This window comes from Capra hircus, chromosome 7 (assembly GCF_001704415.2).
Source record: "Capra hircus breed San Clemente chromosome 7, ASM170441v1, whole genome shotgun sequence".
Taxonomy (NCBI): domain Eukaryota; kingdom Metazoa; phylum Chordata; class Mammalia; order Artiodactyla; family Bovidae; genus Capra; species Capra hircus.
In genome coordinates this window covers 103,001,413-103,025,670 of record NC_030814.1, presented here as the reverse complement: position 1 = coordinate 103,025,670, position 24,258 = coordinate 103,001,413, and the positions used below count along the sequence as shown (strand labels likewise).

The window sequence follows — 24,258 nt, the reverse complement described above, 5'->3', positions numbered from 1 at the left end:
CCATCCATGTTGTTGCAAATGGCAAGATTTCTTTTTTATGAGACTATTATAAGTAATATTCCATTGTGTGTATACATACATTGTGTGTGTGTGTATATATATATATATATATAACATCTTCTTTATCTATTCATCTGTCAGTGGACACTTAGATTCTGATCTCCAGACTGTAATCAGATTTTGCCAACTATTTTGATAATGTCCTCTGTAATAAAAGATTATCCTGGTTTACACATCGTATTAATCTGGAACATTTCTCAATCTGTCTGCCTTTCTGACGTTGGTTGGTTTTTTTTTTTTAAAGCTCCAGGCCAGTCATTCTGTGGTGTCTGAGTTTGGGTTTTTGTGGTTTCCTCATGATTAATTTGAGGTTGACTTTTTTGGCAGGAATGCCTCAAAAACAATTCAACTTAATATTATCTTCTGGTGGTATGACTATATATAGAAAACCCAAGAGAATTAACGGAAACTTTCCTATATCCGAAACAACGAGGTAGAAAATCGTTTGGAAGAAAAGAAAGATCCATTTCACATAGTTTTTCATATCCAGGAATAAACTACTTTCCTTATTATGTAAGAATCTCTTCTAAATTAATTTTTCAAAAAATAATTCAGTGGAGGGACTTCCCTGGTGATCCAATGGCTAAGACTCCAGGCTCCCAGTGGGGGGAGCCTGGGTTTGATCCCTGGCTGGGGAACTAGATCCCACACACATCAACCAAGAGTTCCTGTGCCACAGTGAGGATCCTGCATGCTGCAGCTGAGACCTGGCGCAGCCAAATAAATAAAGCTTAAAAAGTAACTCGGTAGAAAACAGGCAAAGAATATGGACAACCAGTTCATAGAAGCATGCAGAAAAAGGTGCCCAGTCTCACTGCTGGAGAAGAAATGCCAACTGAAACGACGACACGGTACCACTTTCTGCCCACTGGTTTGGCAAGGATAAAAACAAAACCAAAAGTTTGTGAATATACACAGTGCTGGTGAAACGGCTTGTTGGTACGACTACTTGGGAGGGCCATTTTCTAGAATCTCTCAAAATTAAAAGAATGTTTGACCCATCAGTTTTTCTTCAAGCAGTTTTCCATATTTTTATTAAGAAAATTTTAATCTACAGTCATTTTTTAATTATAGCCTTGCATACTAAGTACTTTATTCACTTTTCACTTTTTTTGGCCACACAGTCTGAAGAATCCTATTTCCCTGACCAGGGATTGAACCTAGGCCCTCAGAAGTAAACGTTTGGAGTCCAAACCACTGGACTGCCAGGAAATTCCCAACAACTATTTTTAAACGCATACAAAATAATGGACTGAAGGCAGTGGAGAATCCTGGGTTTGGATATTGGAACAGGAAAACACTCAGTGAAGAAATCATAAAGTCTAGAGTTCAGTTCATTGTAATATACGAAGATTAATTTCTTAATTTTGACAAATGAACTAGGCTATATAAGATGCTAATGATAGAAGAAGCTGTGTGAGGGCTATTCAGAGACTCTGTATTATCTCTGCAAATTTTTCTGTAAATTTAAAACAATCCAAATAAACAGTTTACTTCTTTCAAGATAAGGGTGGAGGAGAGGAGAAATGAAGACATTATTACCACATTCTTGGTAATTGCAAAAAATTGGAGACAACCTCAGTGTCCACCAACTGGAGTCTGTTTAAATGAGCGTGCATACATCCACACCATGGAATGCTGTTCAACTGGTCTGTATGGATGGGGGCGGCGGAGGGTGGGGATTGTTTTGTTTTGGGCCAAGTTGCCCTACTTGCAGATCTTAGTTCCCCCATCAGGAACTGAACCCAAGCCCTCAGCAGTGAAAGCACAGAGCTCTAACCACTGGACCTCCAGGGAATTCCCGCTGTGCAACTGTTAAAAAGGCCAAAACTGACCTTTGCTGAGACAGAGTAATGTAACAAGCAGAAGCGTTATAGTCTGTGTACATCTTTTAAAAATCGGGACTGGGGGGAACTTTTGTCCAGATGTCTCTGAAGGAAACCCTAGTCACAACAGGGGCCCCTGGAAAAGGAATCAGGGATCTAGGGATCAGTGCGGGGAGGAAGTCTCATGTTCCTTTGATTAGTTCAGTTCAGTCACTCAGTTGTGTCCGACTGTTTGTGACCCTATGGGCTGCAGCACACCAGGCTTCCCTGTCCATCACCAATCCCGGAGCTTGCTCAGACTCAAGTCCATCGAGTCGGTGATGCCATCCAACCGTCTCATCCTCTGTTGTCCCCTTCTTTTTGTAAAGTTTGCGTTTTAAAACTCATGTGCATGTGTTGCCTTTAAAATTAAAATTCGTCTTGAAAAATTTAAGAGGCTGGCCTAAGAAGCCCCTGAAACTCTGATCCCCACCTCAGGCAGTTCTGCTCATAATCTCCCACTCTCACCCACCTTAGTTCAGTCGCTCAGTCGTGTCCGACTCTTTGCGACCCCGTGAATCGCAGCACGCCAGGCCTCCCTGTCCATCACCAACTCGAGTCAGTGATGCCATCCAGCCATCGCATCCTCTGTCGTCCCCTTCTCCTCCTGTCCCCAATCCCTTCCAGCATCAGAGTCTGTTCCAATGAGTCAACTCTTCACATGAGGTGGCCAAAGTACTGGAGTTTCAGCTTTAGCATCATTCCTTCCAAAGAAATCCCAGGGCTGATCTCCTTCAGAATGGACTGGTTGGATCTCCTTGCAGACCTTAGAGGTGGCTTTAAGAGCCTTTACTCGGAGAGGGTCCTCCTAGAGGGAGAATTGGACCCCATCCCTCGCGCCAAAGGAGGAGATGAGGTTGAGGAGAGGGTCCTCCTAGAGGGAGAATTGGACCCCATCCCTCGCGCCAAAGCAGGAAATGAGGTTGAGGAGAGGGATGTCTTAACAGTTTTGTTCCGCTACCGACCACCAGGGGTCGCCCCAGTCTTCAGACCTAGTTGCTGGCTGAGGGCCCAGAACTTGTGAGGCTGGAAGGATGGGTCTGAGACACGCTCCCCCTCACCCCACCCTCCGCCTCTGCCCCCTGCCCCACCTCCAACTCTGGCGTAAATCCGGAAATGAGCAGGAAACAGCTTCTCCTTCTGGAGTCAGCTAGGTCTTGACACTGGCCTCGCTTTGTCTGCGGCCCCGGGGATTTAAGACCCTTCACTGTGCAGCTGTGGGGTCCAGGGCTGATGTACACAAAGGGTTGGACTCAGCGCTGTATACGAAACCTAAAATATTATCGTTATTATTCACTCATTCTGCTAATTTCACCTTGGTCATAACTGCCAGATCGCTGAAAATCAGCTCCAGGGAAACAGGGAGCCATGCGGTGTGTGTGAGCCGAAAGGGAATCATCAGATCTGGTGTCAGAGTTGGGAGAAAAGAGGGAGGTGGGAGGCTGGAAGCTGCGGATCCCCAGGGGAGGCCAAAGGGCAGGGAGTGGATGAGGACCGGCGGCAGCTGGGAGAGAACAGACCCCAGTCCCAGGCCAGGACTAGGAATCCCCCAGCTGCCCTGCCTCCCACTCCACAGGGCCAGCGCCCCCAGCCTGCCCTTGCTGTGTCCTGTTCCCCGGTCTCCACCTGTCTAATCACCACTCCAAGTCTCCATCTGTCTCGACTCTGAGTCTGCTCTCTGTGTCTCCACCTTGTCCTCTCTCTCAGGTCCCTGCCCTGGCCTCCCTGTTCATGGGCACTCCGGGATCCCTCCCCGGCTGCAGAAACAGGAGTCGGTGGGGCGGGGTGAGGGGTGCTGGCGAGGATGGAAAGGGAAAATCTGGGTGGAGGGCATTGGGCACAGCCGCAACTTGATCTTGTTGGCCCCTAGTCCCAGTTGTTCAACCAGAAGGCCCAAAGAGGACAGGCTCTTCCCCTCCAAAGGACTCTCTGCCTCCTCTGTCAATGCCCAAAGTCGCAAACTTCATTTCCTTTGCAATTAAAACCCGAAGACGTTGGCAAAAACGTGGAGGGTGTTCTGAACTTTGCTGAAATTTTACTTCACCAGAAGTATCACTTCCTCCTGAACCTTCCTGAAGTTCCGTGAGAATTTTTAAAGAACCTTGTGTCTCCTTGAGGACTTCAGTGTTTAGCCTTCAGAGTGACATGAAATTGACTTCCTCGTGACAGTTTTCCCATCTCTGACCAAACAATCAAATGAAGCCAAATGGATTGTTTTTGATTTAGAAAAAAAAAAAAATTTAATTGGTGTTGGGTTTTATGATGACCCCTCAAGGGAATTCAGAGAGATTCATACACAAAATTTCCTGTGACTATGACAAATGGTTTTCAGGAAAAAACCAAACTCTCCCATCATTTGATGTATTTGACCTCATGTGAATTCAAGGACCAGTTACTCACCTCCCCCCTCTGGAATTTTCTGGCCAGGAATGCAGGCAGAAAGTGTTCAAAAGAGTCTGTTTTTAGAAATTTTAGACACTGCTGGCAAGGGTGTCAATGGAAACAACCTCTTTGGAGGACAAATTGATAACAGCTGTCAAAATATAAAATGTTATTGCTTTAGCACCCAGCAATTTCACTTGTAGAGATTTGACTTCAAATCTTACTCTGTTCATTGCAACAAAAAAATTTAGAAGCATTCCAAGTGCCCCTTGATAATTATTATGATAATAAAATAAATGTGCTGAAAACCTAAACAGTGGTCAAAGGAATCCGCAATCTCAAAGTCATAATGTTGAGCAAAAAAATGTTTCATCGTTACCGTTTCCGTTAAAAGAAAATCCAACTTTTTAAAAAACAAGTTATTGGAGGAAAAAAAAACTTACTGAAAAAGGAACGTTACAAATCTATGTTGTGAGACCGAATCGCCAGAAAGAGTGTTATTTTTGAGCTTGACCCAAAAGCCATTTGTGTGTAGATTTCAAACTCTTGTTCTTAGACTGTAACAACTGCTCAAAATTGTAGACATCGGTACTGTCAGTTCCGTCAGTTTTCTGGGAGTTTATGGTTGCTTATCTTTTCTCTTGACGAGAGATACCATATTCATACGTACTTATGTGCAGCGTCTTCGACATAAGATGAAGAATAGCCAGGATCTTGAGTTCATACCAAGACTGCAACACCTCCAGACACTGTCGCCATGCCTGAGCTCTCAACTGGACCCTTGTCACTCAGCCTCTCCCCCTGTCATGCCCCCTTGCCCCCCGGTGATCCCACAGGACCAGGGCAACCGCGCCTGGGGCACTGTCCCCCGTTGTGTCTCAGTTGCTCAGTCCAGCATCAGAGGCTCCACATGATCCAGCCCCACCTTTAAAAAACACCACTGTTTATGAAGGCTGACTGTGTGCCAGGCACTGAGACAAGTGTTTCACTGCTGACTGTTAGGATAAAACCGAGGCTCGCAGGGGGAGAAGTCGCTTGTCCCAGGTCACACAGCAGTAGGTGGCAGAGCGAGAACATAACGCTGGAGGCCTACAGTGAGACCATGGATTCCCTGTGCCCGCATGGCCCCCGTTAATGAAGAGGGACGATCTCCTCCTCCCACCCAGCTCCAGGGGATTCTGGGTGCGCCTGTCCAACCTAGAGAAATAGCTGGTTGGGCATCACTTGCAGCCCCCAACTCTCCTCCCTCCCAGTAGTGGCTGAGAAGGGTCCGGAATCAGGAATCAATGGGTAGCTGCAAAGGCCAAAGGTCAGACAGGGGTTTCCTGCCCACCGCTGGGACTTCTTCCTTCCCCACCCAACTCCTGCCTCCTTGATGAACATCACCTTGGAGGACCCCTCCCCCTCAACAACTCTGCCACCCCATTACCCTGGCTGATAGGCGGGTGTTTCCCCATGCCACCACTCTCACCCTGCTATGCCCCCATGCAGGCAGTGGACAGCAACTGCGTTATCGTCAGCCGCCCATGTTCCAGCCCCTTTCCGTCTCCTTGCCTCATTCCCTTTGGCCCCTGCCGCTCCCTCCTATCAGCCTTGACCCCCTGGGGCTAGGGTCTGAGTCCCACTCTGTCTTCCCAAGACTGAAGACCTCTCAACGCTCCTCTTGGGGAGGGTTCTGGTGTCACCTACAGAGGAGGCTTACCTAGAGTGCCTGTTGAGGGGGGGAGGGTTGCGCAGGAGGGCATACCCAGAATCCTTTGCTCCTTGGTCCCTAAATCCCTTCCCACAGTGAAGTTCGACCCCCACTATCTTGTGCTTCCCATTCACCATCTCACAGAGCTGGAAAATGAGGTTTCAAACAGAAAGTGGTAGTGTTATAATAGCAACTGGCAAATCTTTTCTCCCAGCCCCCTCCCCCACCCTGGGGCCTGGCACCATGCAGAAGGGGGAACTGAGACTCAGAGGTGAGAAACCCGTCCTGGGAACTCACACTGGCCCCAGGTTCACTGCTGCTTCCGCTTACTACATGCCTACATGAGCCAGGCATGTAAGCCGGTGTGATGGCAGCCTGGGGAGCCCCCGCCACCACCATCCACAGATCAGCCCTCAGTGAGCTGCGCCCGTTACTGAGCGCTGTGTGTGCCTGGCCCCTGGCAACGCGCTCTGCACAATTCAGCTCCTGTAACAGCTCTGTCCCTTGAGTGGGCACACATCTGTAGCCAGCCCTCTCCAAGGGGAGTTAAGGCCAGCTCTGTGAATGACCAGAGCGAGACTCAACACCCGCCCAGCCAAAACAGTCCTTTCTCCTCCCTGCTTGTCTCTGTCTTCCGCACAAGGGGGATGTTGAAAAGACGTCACACGCAGCTGAGAACAGCTCTGGGTACAGAGCAAGGGCAGAAGGGGAAACTGAGGCTCAGTAAGACCAAGGATGCCTGGCCACTCCAGCCGGTGCCCCACCCGTAGTTAATCAGAGAGGCCAGACGTGCCTTGGTGCCCTCCCCTCTTCCCTTCACAGCCCGGGGTGGGAGTGTTGTGATAACCCACAGCCCCCATTTCCTGCTGGCCAGGAAGGAGCCAGGCAGAGGAAGTATTAAGAAGAGTAATATAAACACTTCCCCCTCCCCCCCGCCGTGGCAAGGTCTAGAAGGGGCAGCAGCCACCACCCTGAGCAGCCCAGCCAGCCGAGCAGCGCTGGTACACGGGGCAGACGCTGGGAGGAGATGGGCTTGGCGATGGAGCACGGGAGCCCCTATTCACGGGCCGGGAGCAGCTCCAGGGGCTGCTGGTACTATCTGCGCTATTTTTTCCTCTTCGTCTCGCTCATCCAATTCCTCATCATCCTTGGCCTCGTCCTCTTCATGGTCTACGGCAACGTGCACGTGAGTACTGAGTCCAACCTGCAGGCCACCGAGCGCCGGGCCGACGGCCTGTACGGCCAGGTGGTGGGGCTCACGGCTTCCCAGGCCAACCTGTCCAAGGAGCTCAACCTCACCGCCCGCGCCAGGGATGCCATCAATCAGATGATGCTAAATGCCCGCCGAGACTTGGACCGAATCAATGCCAGCTTCCGCCAGTGCCAGGCCGATCGGGTAAGACCGCAGGCTAGACACTCACCCTGGGGACCCCAGGCTGGTCACCTCACCTCTCTGAGCTTCGCTTTCCTCATCCATGAAGACGGGGATATTTTGCGTGACAAGCCCGTGTAGAGAAGTGATGCGTATTTTGTTCCATATCTCATGCAATATTTGGGACTTTGTTGCTGTGTTCAGTCACTAAGTCATGTCTGATTCTGCAACCCCATAGACTGCAGCACACCAGGCTCCTCCGTCCTTCACTATCTCCCGGAGTTTCCTCAAACTCAAGTCTCTTGAGTCGGTGACATTATCTAACCGTCTCATCCTCTGCAGCCCCGTTCTCCTTTTCCCGTCAATCTTTCCCAACATCGGGGTCTTTTCCAGTGAGTTGGCTCTTGGCATCCAGTGGCCAAAGTGTTGGAGCTTCAGCATCAATCTTTCCAATGAATACTCAGAGCTGATTTCCCTTAGGATTGACTGGTTTGATCTTCTTGCAGAGTATTTGGGACATACTTAGACTGAAAAAAAAATGATTTGTGTTCCATCTGGAATTCAAGTTGAACTGGACATCCAGTCTGTTACCAGACATAGATGCTATATACATACTTAATATGTATACAGCACCCAGAAGGTGCTGGCATACACTAGCTGCAAATAAGAGCTGATTTAATAAACCACGAAAGTTGAGTTCTTCATAATTAGTATGAATGGCCCAGGTCTGCCTGAGGCGGGATGTTGGAAATGTTATTTTGCCACTGAATGCCAGGAGATAGGGAGAAGCTTTAAAACCCTTTTGCCGGGGGGAAATGCCACCTGATGTGAAGAACTGACTCACTGGAAAAGACCCTGATACTGGGAAAGCTTGAAGGCAGGAGGAGAAGGGGACGACAGAGGATGAGATGGTTGGATGGCATCACCCACTCAGTGGACATGAGTTTGATTAAGCTCAGGGAGTTGGTGATGGACAGGGAAGCCTGATGTGCTGCAGTCCGTGGTGTTGCAGAGTCAGACTCGCCTGAGCGACTGGACTGAACTGAACTGAAGACAGAAAGTGGTTTTGGGGAGACAGGGGAGCAGAAACGGCGCTTCCCTTGTGGCTCAGCCGGTAAAGAATCTGCCTGCAATGAGGGAGACTTGGGTTAGATCCCTGGGTTGGAAAGATCCCCTGGCGAAGGGAAAGGCAAGTGAGCAGAAACAGTTACCCCTGGGTCTTGTGGAGACTATCTCCCATTTCACACCCTCAGCTCCTGTCAAACTCACTCAACAAGATCCCCTGGGGTCTCTCTCACACGCAGTTCCTCTGGGGAGGTCCAGCTCCCAGCAGACACTGAGAATAAGGACGCCTCTTCAGGCTTTGGCTGGAATGGGGTGAGAGCTGGGGTGAGCAGGGGAAGGGAAGTTTGCTAGGGGATAAGGGGACAGCCTCGCTTTTCCCCACAGCAGGTCTCTGGGCTGCTTGGGGCAGGGGACAGCCCCAAATGGGAAGAAAATGTCTTTTCTGGGGCTTCAAACTACCCAGTCCTTGCCCCTGGGCAGGAAGGATGTGCGTGCCCCACCCCCATGAAACTGCCCAGTCAAGGTGGTGTCTCCCCGTCTCATACCCCAGGGCAGGGCAGGTCCCCCTCAGACCCCCAGAATGGGGTAAGTCCCCCCTCAGAACCCTTCATGAGGCAAGGCCCTCCTCAGACCTCAGGGCAGGACCATGTACCCGCCCAAGAGCCCCCCAGGCCAGGGCAGCCCCCTCCGTCTTCTTCGTTCCATTGGCTCATCTGGATCTTTCAGGACACAGATGGCCTTCCGGTCCAGGAACTGTTAGGAATCGCAGGATCGTAAAGTTTTATAGCTTTGTTTTTTCTTCTTCTGTTTTCCTTTTTTGTTTTGTTTTGGTCCCACTGCACGGGGATCTTGGGGCCTCCCAGGTGGCTCAGTGGTGAAGAATCCACCCGCAATGCAAGAAATCCAGGTTTGATCGCTGGGTGGAGAAGATCCCCTGGAGGAGGGCATGGCAACCCACTTCGGTATTCTTGCCTGGAGAATCCCGTGGACAGAGGAGCCTGGGCGGCTACAGTCCGCAGGGTCACAGAGAGTCAGACCCAACTGAGCACGACCCCAGGGGTCTTAGTTCCCTAACCAGGGATTGAGTCTCCGCCCCTTGCAGTCGAAGTGTGGAGTCTTAGCCTCTGGGCCACCAGGGAAGTTCCTTTTTTGGTTGGTTTATTTTTTTATCGTAAAGTTATAGACTGGCACATCTTTGAATCCCAGATGCTCCCATCATAGAATATTAGAAATCTAAGAATCTGGATCTTCACAACTTTGAATTTGAAAACCATAGCTTTTTTCCCCCTTTAAACTGACAAATTCTTCTGGCCTGGAACCCCTCAGGATTTTCTCCAAGGATCCCCAGAAAGTCAGTGCTAATGCTGGGGAAGGGCCCCCACCCTTGCCACGGCAGCCCCATGTGTGTGACGGTAGCGAGTCTTAGCCGCCGGACCGCCAGAGAAGTCCCAGAATTTTCTGTATTTAGAATTTGTAAAAATATCTTTTAAAAAGTTTATTTTATTGAAGTACAGTTTGTTTACATGTTGTGATAATACCTATTGTACAGCAAAGTGATTCAGTTACACATATGTGTATATTAATGTATTTTTTCCTATTTTCTCCATTGTAGTTTATTATAGGATATTAAAGATAGCCCCCGGTGCTATACAGTATGTAATAATCTCTTTGATGGTCAAATTATTCTGAAATAGGCCACTAGGCATCCTGCATTCTGGCTCCTGTGTCTTTCTGACGTAACTCCAGTAGTCTAAGCACTTCCTGGCTTTAAGTCCTAACAAATATTCCAGAAAACGCTTCAGGTTGTTAATCCATGTTGACTAATCAGTGAGTTCCTCTTAGTTCAGGGCAGCTGCTAGAAAGTGAGGGAGGGACTCCTGACTTGCTTCAGAAAGATGTACCTGAACACTCTCTAACAAGAGAAGGTAATTTTTTGTTTTGCCAGATTGTGTTTGCTATTGTTGTTTAGCTACTAAGTCGAGCCCGACTCTTTGTAACCCCGTGGACTGTAGCCCGCCAGACCCCTCTGTCCATGAGGTTTCCCAGGCAAGATACTGGAGTGGGTTGTCATTTCCTTCTCCATCAGATTGCATCAGTTCTAAGTACGTGTTATTCTTCTCATCATCTTGGCATCTGGGAACCTATACAGAAACAGAACTTTTGTATTTTGGGGAGCCACTTCCTTCAACTGGAAGAAAACCTCTTTCTCACTTCATCTTTGGATCCAACTTACACCCTTAGATCTTGCCTTTCTGTAGTTAAAGCTTTTGAAAACAGCACTTCCAGAGCCCTCTTTTCTTTTTTAAAGTAATGAATTAATTTGGCTGCGTGGGGCCTTAGCCGTGGCACACGGCGTTTTCCATCTTCATTGTGGCCTGCATGATCTTTAGCTGCGGCATGTGGGATCTAGTTGCCTGACCAGGGAACAAACCTTGGCCCCCTGCACTGGGAGGGCAGAATCTCAGCCACTGGACCACCAGGGCAGTACCCTCAGAGCTCCTTTTGTTCTCCCCCACCCCCAGGTCATTAGCGCAGGGTCAGCCTCCGAAAGGAGGAAGGCGAGAGAAAAGCAAACCTTCTTCACCCCCCTCCTACCTTTATTTGTCATGTTTCTACAGAGGCTTCTGCTTCCAGGTTTGCAAGGCATGCCCTTTGTTTATAAAGAAAAGTTATTTATAAAACTTTGTAAAGTTAAAATGTAATAGACAAGCCATACAATTGACCCATTTAAAGTGTACATAACCAAAAAAAAATGTAGAGGAAAGAAAAAAAATGCACATAACAATGATTTTTAGTACACTCACAGAGTTGGGTAGCCATCGGTACAGTTTGATTTAGAACATTTCATTACCCCAAAAGAAAGTGTATCCGCAGTCACTTCCCTCCCCCGCTCCCAGCAGCTGCATACCTGCTTTCTGTTTCTATGGGTTTACTTATTCCGGATATTTCATTCAAACAGAAGCGGGCACTATATAACCTTTAGCGTCTGACTTCTCACACTCAGAGTGATGTTTTCAAGGTTCATCCACGTTACCACGGGTGTCAGAGCTTCATTCCTTTTTTGTGGCAGAATAACATTCCACTGGGTGGCTGGGTCACGCGTTATCCGTTCGTCTGCTGATGAGACACTTGCGTTGTTTCTACCTTATGGATACTGTGTCTACTGCTGCTGTGAATATTTGTGTACAAGTTTCTGTCTGAACATAGACTTCCATTGCTCTCAGGTGTATATACCTAGACCTAGAATTGCTGGGTCATAGTGTAATTCTATGGAAAATAGATGGGGAAACAATGGAAACAGTGACAGACTTTATTTTCTTGGGCTCCAAAATCACTGCAGATGGTGACTGCAGCCACGAAATTAAAAGACGCTTGCTTCTTGGAGGAAAAGCTATGACAAACCTAGACTGAGTATTAAAAGGCAGAGATATTACTTGGCCAACAAAGATCTGTATAGTCAAAGCTATGGTTTTTCCAGTAGTCATGTACGAATGTGAGCATTGGACCATAAAGAGCACTGAAGAACTGATGATTTTGAACTGTGGTGCTGGAGAAGACTCTTGAGAGTCCCTTGGACTGCAAGGAGAGCCAACCAGTCAATCCTAAAGGAAATCAACCCTGGTTACTCATTAGATGAACTGATGCTGAAGCTGAAGCCTCAATACTTTGACCACCTGATGCAAAGAGCCAATTCATTGGAAAAGACCCTGATGCTGGGAAAGGTTGAAGGCAGGAGGAGAAGGGAACAATAGAGGACAAGATGGTCGGATGGCATCACGGACTCAATGGACATGCGTTTGAGCAAACTCCGGGAGATGGTGAAGGACAGGGAAGCCTGGCGTGCTGCCGTCCATGGGGTTGCAAAAAGTCAGACAGAGCTAAGTGACGGAACAACAGCAGTGTAATTCTATGTTTAGCTTTTTGGAAAACTGCCAGACTGTTTTCCACTGTGGCTCCATTATTTTTACGGTTCCACCGATACCGACTGAGAATTCTCTTTCTCCAAATCTGCACCAACACTTGTCCCTTCTTTTTTGTTTTATTTATGGCCATTCTATATCATTCTGAGGTGATATCTTATCATGGTTTTTATTTGCATTTCCTGCTAAAGATGGTGAATATTTGTTGGTGTGTTGGTTGACATGTTGTATGTCTTCTCCGGAACAATGTCTGTTCAGACGCTAGGTCTGTTTTGCAATTGGCTTGCTTTTTATTATTAATTTCTAAACAGTTTGCTTTTATGTATTCTGGTTACTAGTCTCATCATCAGACACATGATTTGCAAATATTTCTCCCATCTATGAGTTTTTTTCCCCTTTCTTGATGTTGTCCCCTGAGGCACGAAAGTTTTTAATCTTGGTGAGGTCCTATTTAGCTGTTTTCTCTTTGGGTGCTTGTGGTTTCAGTATCATACCTAAGAAAACATTGCTGGGACTTCCCTGCCAGTCGAGTGGCTAAGACGCCAAGCTCCCTTTGCAGGGGGCCTGGGTTCAATCCCTAGTAGGGGAGCTAGATCCCACATGCTGCTACTAAAAAAACCCACATGATGCAACTAAGACCTGGCACAGCCAAATGAATATTTTTTAAAAAGAAAAGGAAAGAAAGTACTGCCAAATTCAAACTCGTGCAGAGTTAACACCTAAGTTTTCTTCTATGGAATTTTTTCATTTATGCCCTTACATTTAGGGCTTCGATACGTTTTGAGCTAATTTTTGTATGTGGTGTGAGTTAGGGTGCAAATTTATTCCTTGGTATGTGACCGTCCAGTTGTGCCAACACCATTTGTTGAAAAGAATCATCTTTCCCGTGAAATAATCTTGTCACCTGTATTAGTTTGCTAGGAATGTCCTAACAAAGTACCACAAATCAGGTGGCTTAAATAACAGAAATTTATTTTCACAAAGCGCAGGATCAAGATATAGGCATAATTGTTTCCTTCTAGGCCTTCCCAAGTAGCTCAAAAGGTAAAGAAGCTGCCTGCAATGAAGGAGACCTGGGTTCAATCCCTGGGTCGGGAAGATCCCCTGGAGAAGGGCGTGGCAACCCGCTCCAGTATTCTTGCCTGGAGAATTCCATGGACAGAGGAGCCTGGTGGGCTACAGGTCATAGGGTCGCAAAGAGTCGGACACGACTAAAGTGACTAACATACAGGACCATCAGGGAGGGAGCCGTTGCGTGCCTCTCTCCCCAGCTTGCAGACAGCTGCCTTCTCCCTGTGTCTTCATGTCACGTCTGTGCATGTCTGGGTGTCCAGGTTTCCTCCTATAGGAACAGCAGTCATTGCGGATTAAGGCCCACCCTAATGACCTCGTCTTAATTCAACCACCTCTTTAAAGATCCTGTCTGCAAAATAATTTACGTTCTGAGATCCTGAGGATTACGACTTTGACATGGAAATCTGGGGTAGGGGACACAATCCAGCCCATACTAGCATCCATGTTGAAAATCTTTTTTTTTTCTTTTTTAAGACATTTATTTACTTATTTTATGGCTGTGCCAGGTCTTGGTGCTGCACGCAGGCAGTCTCTGGGCAGTGCATGGGCTTCTCATTGCAGTGGTCTTCCTTGTTGCAGAGCACAGGCTCTGGGCATGCAGGCGTCAGTGGTTGGGACATGCAGGCTCAGTTGTCCCTTGGCATTTGGGGTCTTCCAGGAATTGAACCCATCTCCCCTGCACTGGCAGCCGAACTCTTTACCACTGAACCACCAGGGAAGCCCTTAAACGTCTATTTTTGATTGGCTGTAAATGTTTTCAAGATTGCTCCAGGTTATAAAATGCATCACTATATAATTGCCAAATAGTATTAATCATAAAACTTTTTTTTTTCCCTAGTTGACTAGAATGCCTAGGGGAAAGGGAGGAATTTTCTTTAACCCTTTTTTTTTTTTTTTGAATGAGAGGTTCTTTATATTCTATAATGTTTTACAATTTTCAAAAGTTTCACACACATGATTTCATATAATCCCATAATAACCCATTTAAAAAAAATTGCCAACTCCTATATTGGCCTTTCCCTCTTCCCTCTCCCCACTGGTAACCACTAGTTTGCTCTCTGCGTCTGTGAGTCGGCTTTCAGTTTGTTATAGTCACTAGTTTGTCGTGTTTTTTAGATTCTGCCAATCGGTGATACCATACAGTGTTGGTCTTTGTCACAGGTGCCCTTCAGGTCCGTCTGTGTTGGTACTTATGGCAAAATTTCATTCTTTTTTATGAATGTCTATCGTTGTCTATAATTGTAACAACTCTTGAAGATCAGACCAGCATCCCCTGCGAAGAAGCTATTGCCCTTGTGAGCTGTGCCAACACAGACCACCTGGCTGACGGATCTGGGTCCCCTGTCCCAGGGGTCTGGGCGGACCTGGGGGCAGGGGCCCCACAGGTGCTGGACACTGAGCTCTGTCTTGCGTCCCACCTGGCAGGTGATTTACATCAACAACCAGCGATATATGGCTGCCATCATCCTGAGTGAGAAGCAGTGCCAAGAACACCTCAAGGAAGCTAACAGGAGCTGCGATGGTGAGTGGGTGAGGGTTGGAGTCGGGGTTACGGGCTGTGGAGCGCAAGGTGGCAAGATTCCCCGGCCAGTGCCTTGGCAACTCCCGACCTTCCTGAGTCTTCTGGTCCTATACCCCTAGCTTTGGCCCTCTCGCTGACCCAGAAAGCCAAGACCCTGGAGGTGGAGCTGGCAAAGGAGAAGCTGGTATGTACCAAAGACAAGGACGGCCTGACAGTGGGCAAGCGAGTGGCAGAGGAGCAGCTGGCCGAGTGCAGCAAAGCCCGGGACCAGCAGCAGCAGGAACGGCAACTGGCTGAGGACCGGCTGCGGAAGGTGCAGGCCTTCTGCCTCTCTCTGGACAAGAACAAGTTTGAGACGGATGTGCGAAACCTCTGGAGGGACTCCATCATCCCGCGCACCCTCAGTACCCTGGGCTTCAACTTGTACCACCCCCTCGGCTCGGAACTGCCCGCCATCCAGAGAGCCTGCGACAGCCTGCCCTCCATCATGACCTCCAAGGTGGAAGAGCTGGCCCGGAGTTTGCGGGCTGGCATCGACAGCGTGACCCTCGAGAACGAGAAACTCCAGCGCCAGAAACTGGAGGTCGAGCAGAGCCTGCGCGCCAGTCAGGAGGCCAAGGAGAAGGTGGAGAAGGAGGCGCAGGCCCAGGTTGTCAAGCTCCAGGCAGAATGTGCCCGCCAGACCCAGCTGGCCCTGGAGGAGAAGGTGGCATTGCAGAAGGAACGGGACAGGCTGGTCAAGGAGCTGGAGGAGAAGAAGCGGGAGGCCGAGCACCTTAAGTTACAGCTGGCAGTCAAAAGCTCAGCCCTGGAGACCTGTATCACGGCAAAGGTGGGTAGGGGGCCCTAGATTCAGGCTGCACTGGAGGGACGGGTCTGGAGGCCAAGTTGATGGTGATGTTGAACTTGGGTTTGAACTTGGCTTTTTTTTTTGAACTTCTTTTTGAGGTTGGCTTCCCAGTGTAGATTGGGTTTGTTAGGACTCGCTTGAGAGTTTCACTGATGTTAGGATTGAGGCAGAGCTTAGAAAGTGTATCAGCACTGAGAAAGGGGATGGGGTTAAGACTGGAGTCGGAGGTGTCCATCAGGTGAAGGTTGAGTGAGGGGCGAACCTAGAACTGTGATTCCTTTGGGACACAGTTGAGACATTGAGGGTGGATTTAGACTTGAGGCTGGGACCACACATGGGTGCCCATGAGTCTAGAATGGCTTTAGGGTTATGATCATGTTTGGCACAGGATTTTATTGGCATTAGGACTGCAGTGCAGTTTGGATTGGGAATGATATTAAGAAAGAGATAAGGGTTGGGGTTGAGTTTAGGAAGGCGGTGGGCCTCAAAATTGGCTTAGGGTTAGAATTAGGGACTCATTCAGTGTTGGTGTCAGGGTTGGGATGGATTTGAGTTGAGCTGAAGGATCAGAGGGTGCTGGATTAAGGATTGGGAGTGGCACTGGGGTTAGCGTGAGGGTTAAGGCAGGTCACAGGAAAGGCTCGATGTGGGTGCTGAACTTGTGTTTAGAGTTGGAGCAAGGTGAATTACTGGTGACTCCCGTGTCTAGAGTTGATTTTGGTTAAGGTAAGGGTTGCGAGCAGAATCTCATTAGTCTTAGAATTAGGTTGCGTTTGGAATGTGGATTGTGAGGAAGGGTTAAAAGTTGGGTCAGAAGTTTCATGCAGAGTGGTCATTGTACCTAGGTCAAGTGAAGAGCGAATCAAGGATTTCAGTGGTTTGGGGATTGCATTGAGGTAAGGCTGGAGTTGAGGCTTCGGTTGCTATAGGTGGTTGATGGGCTAGAGATGATTAGAAGTTTGGGGCTAAGGGTAGATTCAGCACTTCACGGGCATTAAGACTGGGGCTGGAATTGACCATGGGTTAGGAGTTGAGACTAAGCTGAGTTTAGGGCGGTTGGTTGGGGTTGAGTTGGGTTGGTGTTGGGATACATTTGAAGGGAAGGATTAGGTGATCTTGAATTAGAGCGGGGATATACCAGGGTTCCAGTGAGGGTCAGGGTTGGGTCTAGTGTAGAAGCTGGGTGGCTACTGATCTTGGGCTGAGGTTGGTTAGAATTCTAACTCAGATAGAGGCTGAGGTCTAAGGTAGAGATGAGGTTGAGTGTGGTATTGGGAAAGTATTTATGGGTGGTCATAGGGGAATACAGGGTTGGGTCTCAGGGAATAAAGTTGTGGAGTAGATTTTTCATAGTGGCTGGGTCTAGGGGATGGGTTATGGTCAGAGTTAGACGTAAAGTAATAGATCAGATCTGTCACTGAGATTGGATTTGATTCTAAGGGAGGTTCTGTTTTCAAGTTAGGACCCAGCTTTAGGTAACTGAGTTCAGGACTGGTTGGATCTCAAGTTTGGAGGAGCTCCTTCAGGGCTGTTTGATGGCCTTGAGGGCGGGAGTCCCGCTGGTCTGCAGAGCAGGTCAGCTTCGGTCTGGGACAGGGGATTGGCCGGGTAGGCTCAGCTGGGGCCACGGGTCGGAGTCAGGGCGGCACTGAGGCTGTAGTGGAGGCCAAGGCAGGACCCCTGCAGAATGGGGTCTCTGGGGAGCTCCCAGTCATTTCAGGGCAGATGGCTGCAGGTGATTATATATCCGTCCTTCTTCCATGGGTATCTGTCGGTTTCTCTGCCCTGGAAGGACCTCAAGTCTCTAAGAGTATAGACAGGCAGGAAGCTCCCTAGGACCTGTGCTTGGGGGTGCTGGCCTCCACCAGCCTCCTTTCATTCTTCTTCCCACAGTCGCAGTTGACGATTCCTGGGCCAAGACCTGCAGTCCCTGCCCACAACCCTCCACCTATCGGTGAGTGACAGAGGGCAGAGCCAAGACAGGGGGCAGATTCCACCTTGTATCCCGGATTGCCAGCCCATCCCTAGCCCTGGAGGCAGGGCTACCAAGGCACCCAGTTAGGCCTGACCCCTCCTTCTTTCGGCAGACCCAGCTAGCCTGGAGGAATTCAAGAGAAGGATCCTGGATTCCCAGCGGGCCCCGGCCAGCAACGTCTTGGTCTCAGCCAGGTGAGGCTCTGCGCTGTCTCAGGCTGATGGGGCAGTCTCAGGGTGTGAGCAAGGCTGGGTACAGGACTGGGGTGGGGTGGGGGCTCATATCACACTTTTTGTTTCCTTAATTGAGCACTTGCTGTATACCAGGCCCTGTGCTGGCACATTTGGCTTCCCTTGTGGCTCAGATGGTAAAGAATCTGCCTGCAATGCAGGAGACTCAGGTTCAAATCCTGGGTCAGGAAGATCCCTTGGAGAAGGGAATGGTAACCCACTCCAGTATTCTTGCCTGGAGAATCCCATGGACAGAAGAGCCTGGTGGGCTACAGTCCATGGGGTTGCAAAGAGTTGGACACGACTGAGTGACTAACACTTCATGCTGGGCCCAGGGTCAGAGCTGTGACCAAGACACACAGTTTCATTCATGAAAAGCCTCTGAATATTGGGCCAGAGGGACAATGAAGGAGGCAGGGTAAGAAGAGTCACCAAACCCGCCGTGATTGGGTGCTTACTGTAATCTTGGCATAGTCCTAAGCACTCCGCCCATTTAACTCATTTAATCTTCAGAATCCTAACCCGTGGGTGAGCTACTGTTACCCCCACATTCTGGAAGAAGCAAATGAGGCATGGAGGGGCTGTGTGTCATGCCCCAGGTAACACAGCCAGAGCTGGGACGTGAACCTAGGCGATCAGACTCCAGACAGGCAAGGGAGAGCCTCAGTGAAGGAAGGGATCTTTGAGCTGGAAGGCGGACAGGAGCCGACCTGGGGGACGGCAAGGGGAACAGTCCCTGCAGGTGGCAAGAACTGCCGGGGAGAAAGCCTTGTGGCCAGACAAGGGTAGCAGAAGTGAACGTGGCCCAGGAAGGGTAGGAGGGAGAGCAGTGTCTGAGGGTGACCCTGGGCCTCTCACTCCACCCTTCTGAGCCACACTTTCTAACTCTACAAAACTGTCAAAATTGTTTGGGGGTGAGGGTCTCTGAAATCATCTTCCCAGGTGTTGCAGTGGTAAAGAACCCGCCTGCCAATGCACGAGTTGCAAGAGATACAGGCTCTGTCTCTGGGTCAGGAAGATCCCCTGGAGTAGGAAACGGTAACCCACTCCAGTATGCTTGTCTGGAAAATTCCATGGACAGAGGAGCCTGGCTGGCTATAGTTCGTGGGGTCACAAAAGAGTTGGACGTGACTGAGCAAGTGAGCACTCACACGCACACTCTGACTGAGATTAAGGGCATGAAAATACTTTGCCAGCCATAAAGTGCTGTCCACAACTGGCTGGAACAAGGGACCCAGAGCCTCAGTGGAGAGCATCAAGGATGCCTGGCACATGATCAGGTCATAGCTCCATGCTTTTGCCCCCGTCACCGCCACCCCCCCCGCCCCCGAGCCCAGTCATCCTTTGGACAACAGCCTGTGCGTCATGGGGAAGGTGACTCAGGCCACGGCCCCTAGGACACCCCGTGCTCTCACCAGGGTTGCTGCTACACCCCCCTTTCAGGACCACACTGCTGACCTAGGAGTCAAAGATTGGCTTTCCATTTGCAGTTTATGACCTGAGGCTCAGAGGAGCGTCTGGGATTTTTTCAGATCCCTCTGACCCCAAAGCCTGTGCTGTCCAAGGTTTTGCCAGGCAGCTACTGTCAAGCTAGATCTGTTTCAGCCCCAGGGTGCTAAACAAAGCCCGTAGGATCCAAACGACTTCCAAAAGTCTGTCACTAACTCTCCAGAGTTCTCCGCACCCAGCTCCATCTTCACTGTGTCTCTTCTTACATACTGCCCCTGGCGGGGAGCTCACCCCCCTTGCAGAACGGGTCCCCTCACTCTTTGACTAGAGTTTGACCCCGCTTTTTGAACAAACAGAGCTTTCCTCTCTCCATCTTGGCCTGAAGCCATCATGGCAAGGAAGGAGGTTCTATTATTATCCCCATTTCTCAGAGGAGGTAACTGAGGCCCCAGGGAAGTGATCAGCCCTGGGTCATGCGTCAGCAACTCAGGGCTGGAGCCAGGCTCACCGTCCAAGCGTGTCTGGGTCCCAGCTGAGAATGGGGAAGCTCTTGACATTGTTTACCCCAAGTGACACACCCCACCCCCCTCCCCTCTGAGGAAACAATGTGTGCTTAAGCCTGGCCCCTCCTGCTTCTCTCTGCAGGATCACAGGAAGAGCCTCTGGCTCACAGGCTCCGGCTTGATTTGCTTCCCTCTGACAGAGGGGCCAGGGACGGTCAGGCTGGAGTCTTCAGCTCTGGGTTTGAGTCCCAGTTCATCCAGTTACTCACTGGACAAGCTGTGAATGACTGAGTTGTAACATCTGAATTTTACAGGCACCCAATAGGGAGGTAGATTCAAGGCAGGCTTCAAATCACCCATCCCATGGTGAAGACTGTTGATTGCTTTTCCACTCATGCCTTCTGGGCCTCCAGAAAGTCTGTGCTGTTGCTAAATCACCCCCATGCATCCCAGATCCTTGCAGCTTGCCTGTGCTCACAGAGGAAGGGAACATCCAGGCCTGCGCCATGGCTGGGCTTGAGAACTAGGTCATGCTTCTTAACTGAACATTGTTATGTGGTTTTCTATTAGTGGCAAAAAAGTGCTGAAAGTGTCAGTTTCTCAGCTGCGTCTGACTGTTTTTGCGAACGCATAGACTATAGCCCACCAGGCTCCTCTGTCCACAGAATTCTCCAGGTAAGGATACTGGAGTGGGTTGCCATTCCCTTCTCCAGAGGATCTTCCTGACCCAGGGCTCGAACCTGGGTCTCCTAAATTGCAAGCAGATTCTTTACCATCTGAGCCACCAGAGAAGCCAAATGTTCCAGCTTTCCTCTACTTAGTAAGACTGAGCTTCCTTTGGAGATCAATTTATATAATTAAAAAAACACACAATGGACATAAAGACAAATATTAAGTAAATGTTGGTGTAGGGGCTCTGTGGTTGAAGATGAAGAAAGTCACAGTGTGGAAGGTTGAAGTTGGGACTTCAGCCCTGACTGTGAGCCAGGCAGACAGCAAGTGTCAATTCAAGTTCACTACCATCACTATGATGATTCGTTTTATCGTTCAACCCATATTTCTTGAGCAGCTATTAGGTGCGAAGGACACAGGGAAGAATAAGGCATAGATATTCAAATTCCCACCCCCTGTATGACTGCCAGTCTAGTAGGGGAGATGGATAACAGACCAGGTGAATGAGCTATGACAGGGCCCCTTGGTAATGAGTGAGACAGAAAAGGGATGAGGGAGCTTGAAGAGGTTGGAATTTTCCACCAGGGGTCAGGGCGGGCTTCACTGAGGAGTGATACTTAAGCAGAGAACTAACCGTGAGGGAGGAGCCAGGAAGGGATTCCCTGCAGAGTGCCCCAGGCAGTGAGGCAGACTGTGCAAAGGTCCTGAGGCAGGACCATCCATGCCTGGTGAGTTTGAGTGAGGAGTTAGGTGTGGCTGGAGTGGAGTGATGGAGTGGAGTGGGAGGCGGTGAGGTCAGGGTGATGGCAGGACAGATCAGGCAGGGCCTTGGGGCAGCAATGAGGACTTTGGGAGCCCTGCGAGGGGCTGTGAACAGCAGAGGGCATGACCCGACTCAGGTGTTCACAGGCTCTTTCTGATTGCTGTTCTACGGGGTGAAGGCATGAACCTGGGACCAGGGTGAAGCCGACAGCCCTGGTCCAGGTGAGCAGTGGGGCTTAGAAAATGGGCCAGGGACGACCCTCCCTTGCAGGCTGGCGAGCAGGAGTGGTTAAAGATGTCTGATCTCTGTCAGGGCTGGCTCAAAGCCAGTGGATCCTGGTGAAGGACAGAGGCTGGAGCTGGTTGTGGGACGGGGCTGGGGGTGCGGGGTGTGGAATCTACGAACGTGAGGCTGTGGGGGCCCCAGGGAAGAGCCGGGGAAGGAAGGGAGGGGGCCAGCGGAAGCAGGACTTGGCTGAGGCCCCCACCTCCCCCATCAGGAAACAGCCTCCGCGTCAACCTCTGACCCCTCACGAGAACCTTTGCCAGACCAAGGAGGGGGAAGGGCATTCCAGACAGTGGGACCGCTCCTGCAGAGGCAAGGCGGAGGGGCAGAGTTGAAGGGATGGCTCTGAGAATCTGGGTGATGCTTGGACAGGTTTCGATTCCCCAGTGGGGAGGTCTGGGAGCTGGGGGCAGAGTGGGTGGAGCCTTGAATGCCAGATATAGAAGATTTGGCTTTAAAAAAAGCTGTCTTTGTCCTGAGGGTGCAGAGGAGCCAGGAAAGCCTGTGTGAAGGGGCAGGCTCTTTGGAAGAACTTTCCTGGGAATGAGTGAGGGGCTGGCTCTAGGTCAGTTCTGTATGGACAAAAGAAGGAAACTAAGGCCCTGCCTGGGGAGTCGGGGGTTCGGGGTGGAGGGCGGACTGGGGCAGCAGGGGCTTTGGATGAACTCCCAGGATCTCAGGCTCTTAGGGAGCAAAGGGGAGAGCCAGACAGACTGCAGCAGAAACCAGGAGGTGGCCTCTCTGAACCTCAGTCTCTTCAGCTGTATAATGGACAGGCACATACGTCAGTCCCACAGAGGTTCAACAAGATGAAATCTAAGGGGAGGTTGATACTGGTGTCGACTAAAAAAAATGTACAAAGTTAAATGCAAGTTAAGTTTTATCGGGGGCCATGTGAGGGCTGCAGCTCAGGAGACAGAAGCTCAGATAACTCTGAGCAACTGCTCCAAAGAAATAAGGAGGAGACGGTATATATGTGATTTTGGCAAAAGGGGAGTACATGAGATCAAGCACATATCTTTTCTGTGGAAAGCTTCTGCTAGTCACGAGAAACAGTTGTCACCATGAAGGATTTTAGTGCTTTTCTAGATATGAAAAGATACAAGAATTGGGCTCATAAAATTAGCTTCTGAGACTATGTAACTATTAAAGACCTGTCCTGCCAGCTTCCTGGAGCACAGAGTGCCTCATTTCTGCCTTCTCCTCTGAGCTCCTTCAGGGGGTGTTGGAGGTCAGCAGCTGCAGTAGCACGTGGTTTAATCCTTGCAGAAGTAGATGGCAGTGCCGTGGCAAGTGCCAGTTCGTGGCTGACACCAGGAAGACCCCTAGGGTTCTTGGGAGCAAGAAGGGGCCCAAGGTAAGAGGCAGGCCCAGGCAAGGTTTCTCCTGCTATCTGCCTGACTGACTATTGTATTTCCATCTCCTTTCTGCTCCAGTGGCTGAGGAGGCTCCAGGCCCCGCTGACCGAGGGTGGCCCGACTCACCTGTCTGGAGACCAGGTGCAGCGAGACGCCCGCAGCGTGGGACACAGCCAGGGTGGCATCAGACGACCTCCCTCACACACACCAAAGTGGGCACCCTGGGCCTGCGTCCTCTGCTCACCCTCGCCCACACCCTCCCTGCACAGCCTAATACTCTCACACAGACTCACACCCGCACCACACAATCCCTCACTCTTAAACACCGTGACGACATCACAGATGCACTGACGTCACGTGGGCAGCTTGGTGACGTCACACAGAGACAAGGCAATGACATCACGGAGATGCATGGCGGCATCACACACACACTCTCTGCCTAGCCCTTGCCCAAAGTCACACCCCTTCGTGCACCCAGGCCAAGGCACCCATCGTATCCCGCTTGTTTAGAGCATTGTAGTGCTCCAGGTCTGAGGAAGTGAGAACAGGAAGACATTCACCGTCGTCCTCTCCTGAGAGTTTCTAGGCCCCCCTGGAGAGGGAATGTCTCTGATCCAGGGGCCCCCTCAGAGCCCAAGAGGGGGCTGCCCCTTCATCCTTTCTTCCCCTCACCCAGTCCTGCCTGTGGCCCGTATAAATGTTAGCAGCACTACATAAATGTTATTGAAACCCTTCAAAGTCTCCTGAGTCATGATTTCTGCTTTGAAAAGGCACCAACAGGCTCTGAGTGGCCAAAGAACTAGGATTAAGATGCAAGTGGCAAAACCGCATCCCCAGCATCCCCAGAACAGAAGACCCTTCAACCTGGAACAAACATGGGTGGACACCAGCTTCCCTCAAGACGCAGGCCATCTCCGTGCCCATGTGCACGCTAAGTCACTTTGGTGGTGTCCGACTCTAGCCTGCGCCAGGCTCCTCTCTCCTTGGGATTCTCCAGGAAGCATACTGGAGTGGGTTGCCAGGCCCTCCTCCAGGGGACCTTCCGGACCCAGGGATCAAACCCACATCTCCTGCAGCTCTTGCCTTGCAGGCAGATTCTTTACCACTGAGTCAACAGGGAAGCTCGAGGCATCTCTATATGTGAAGAGAAATGGCAAAATCATATAATCAATAAGGGTTATATGAAATGCCTACAGAGCCCCACATTATGACAGCAATAA

General features: G+C 50.0%; 1 protein-coding gene across 1 annotated transcript; it reads left to right on the top strand.

Moving 5' to 3' along the window:
- PLVAP (plasmalemma vesicle associated protein) lies at positions 6,932 to 23,772 on the top strand. Its single transcript, XM_005682121.3, has 6 exons — positions 6,932 to 7,396; positions 14,857 to 14,953; positions 15,073 to 15,785; positions 17,697 to 17,757; positions 17,891 to 17,972; positions 23,117 to 23,772. Exons 1-6 carry the CDS (start codon positions 7,028 to 7,030, stop codon positions 23,121 to 23,123), a joined length of 1,329 nt encoding a protein of 442 aa, XP_005682178.2. The 5' UTR covers positions 6,932 to 7,027; the 3' UTR covers positions 23,124 to 23,772.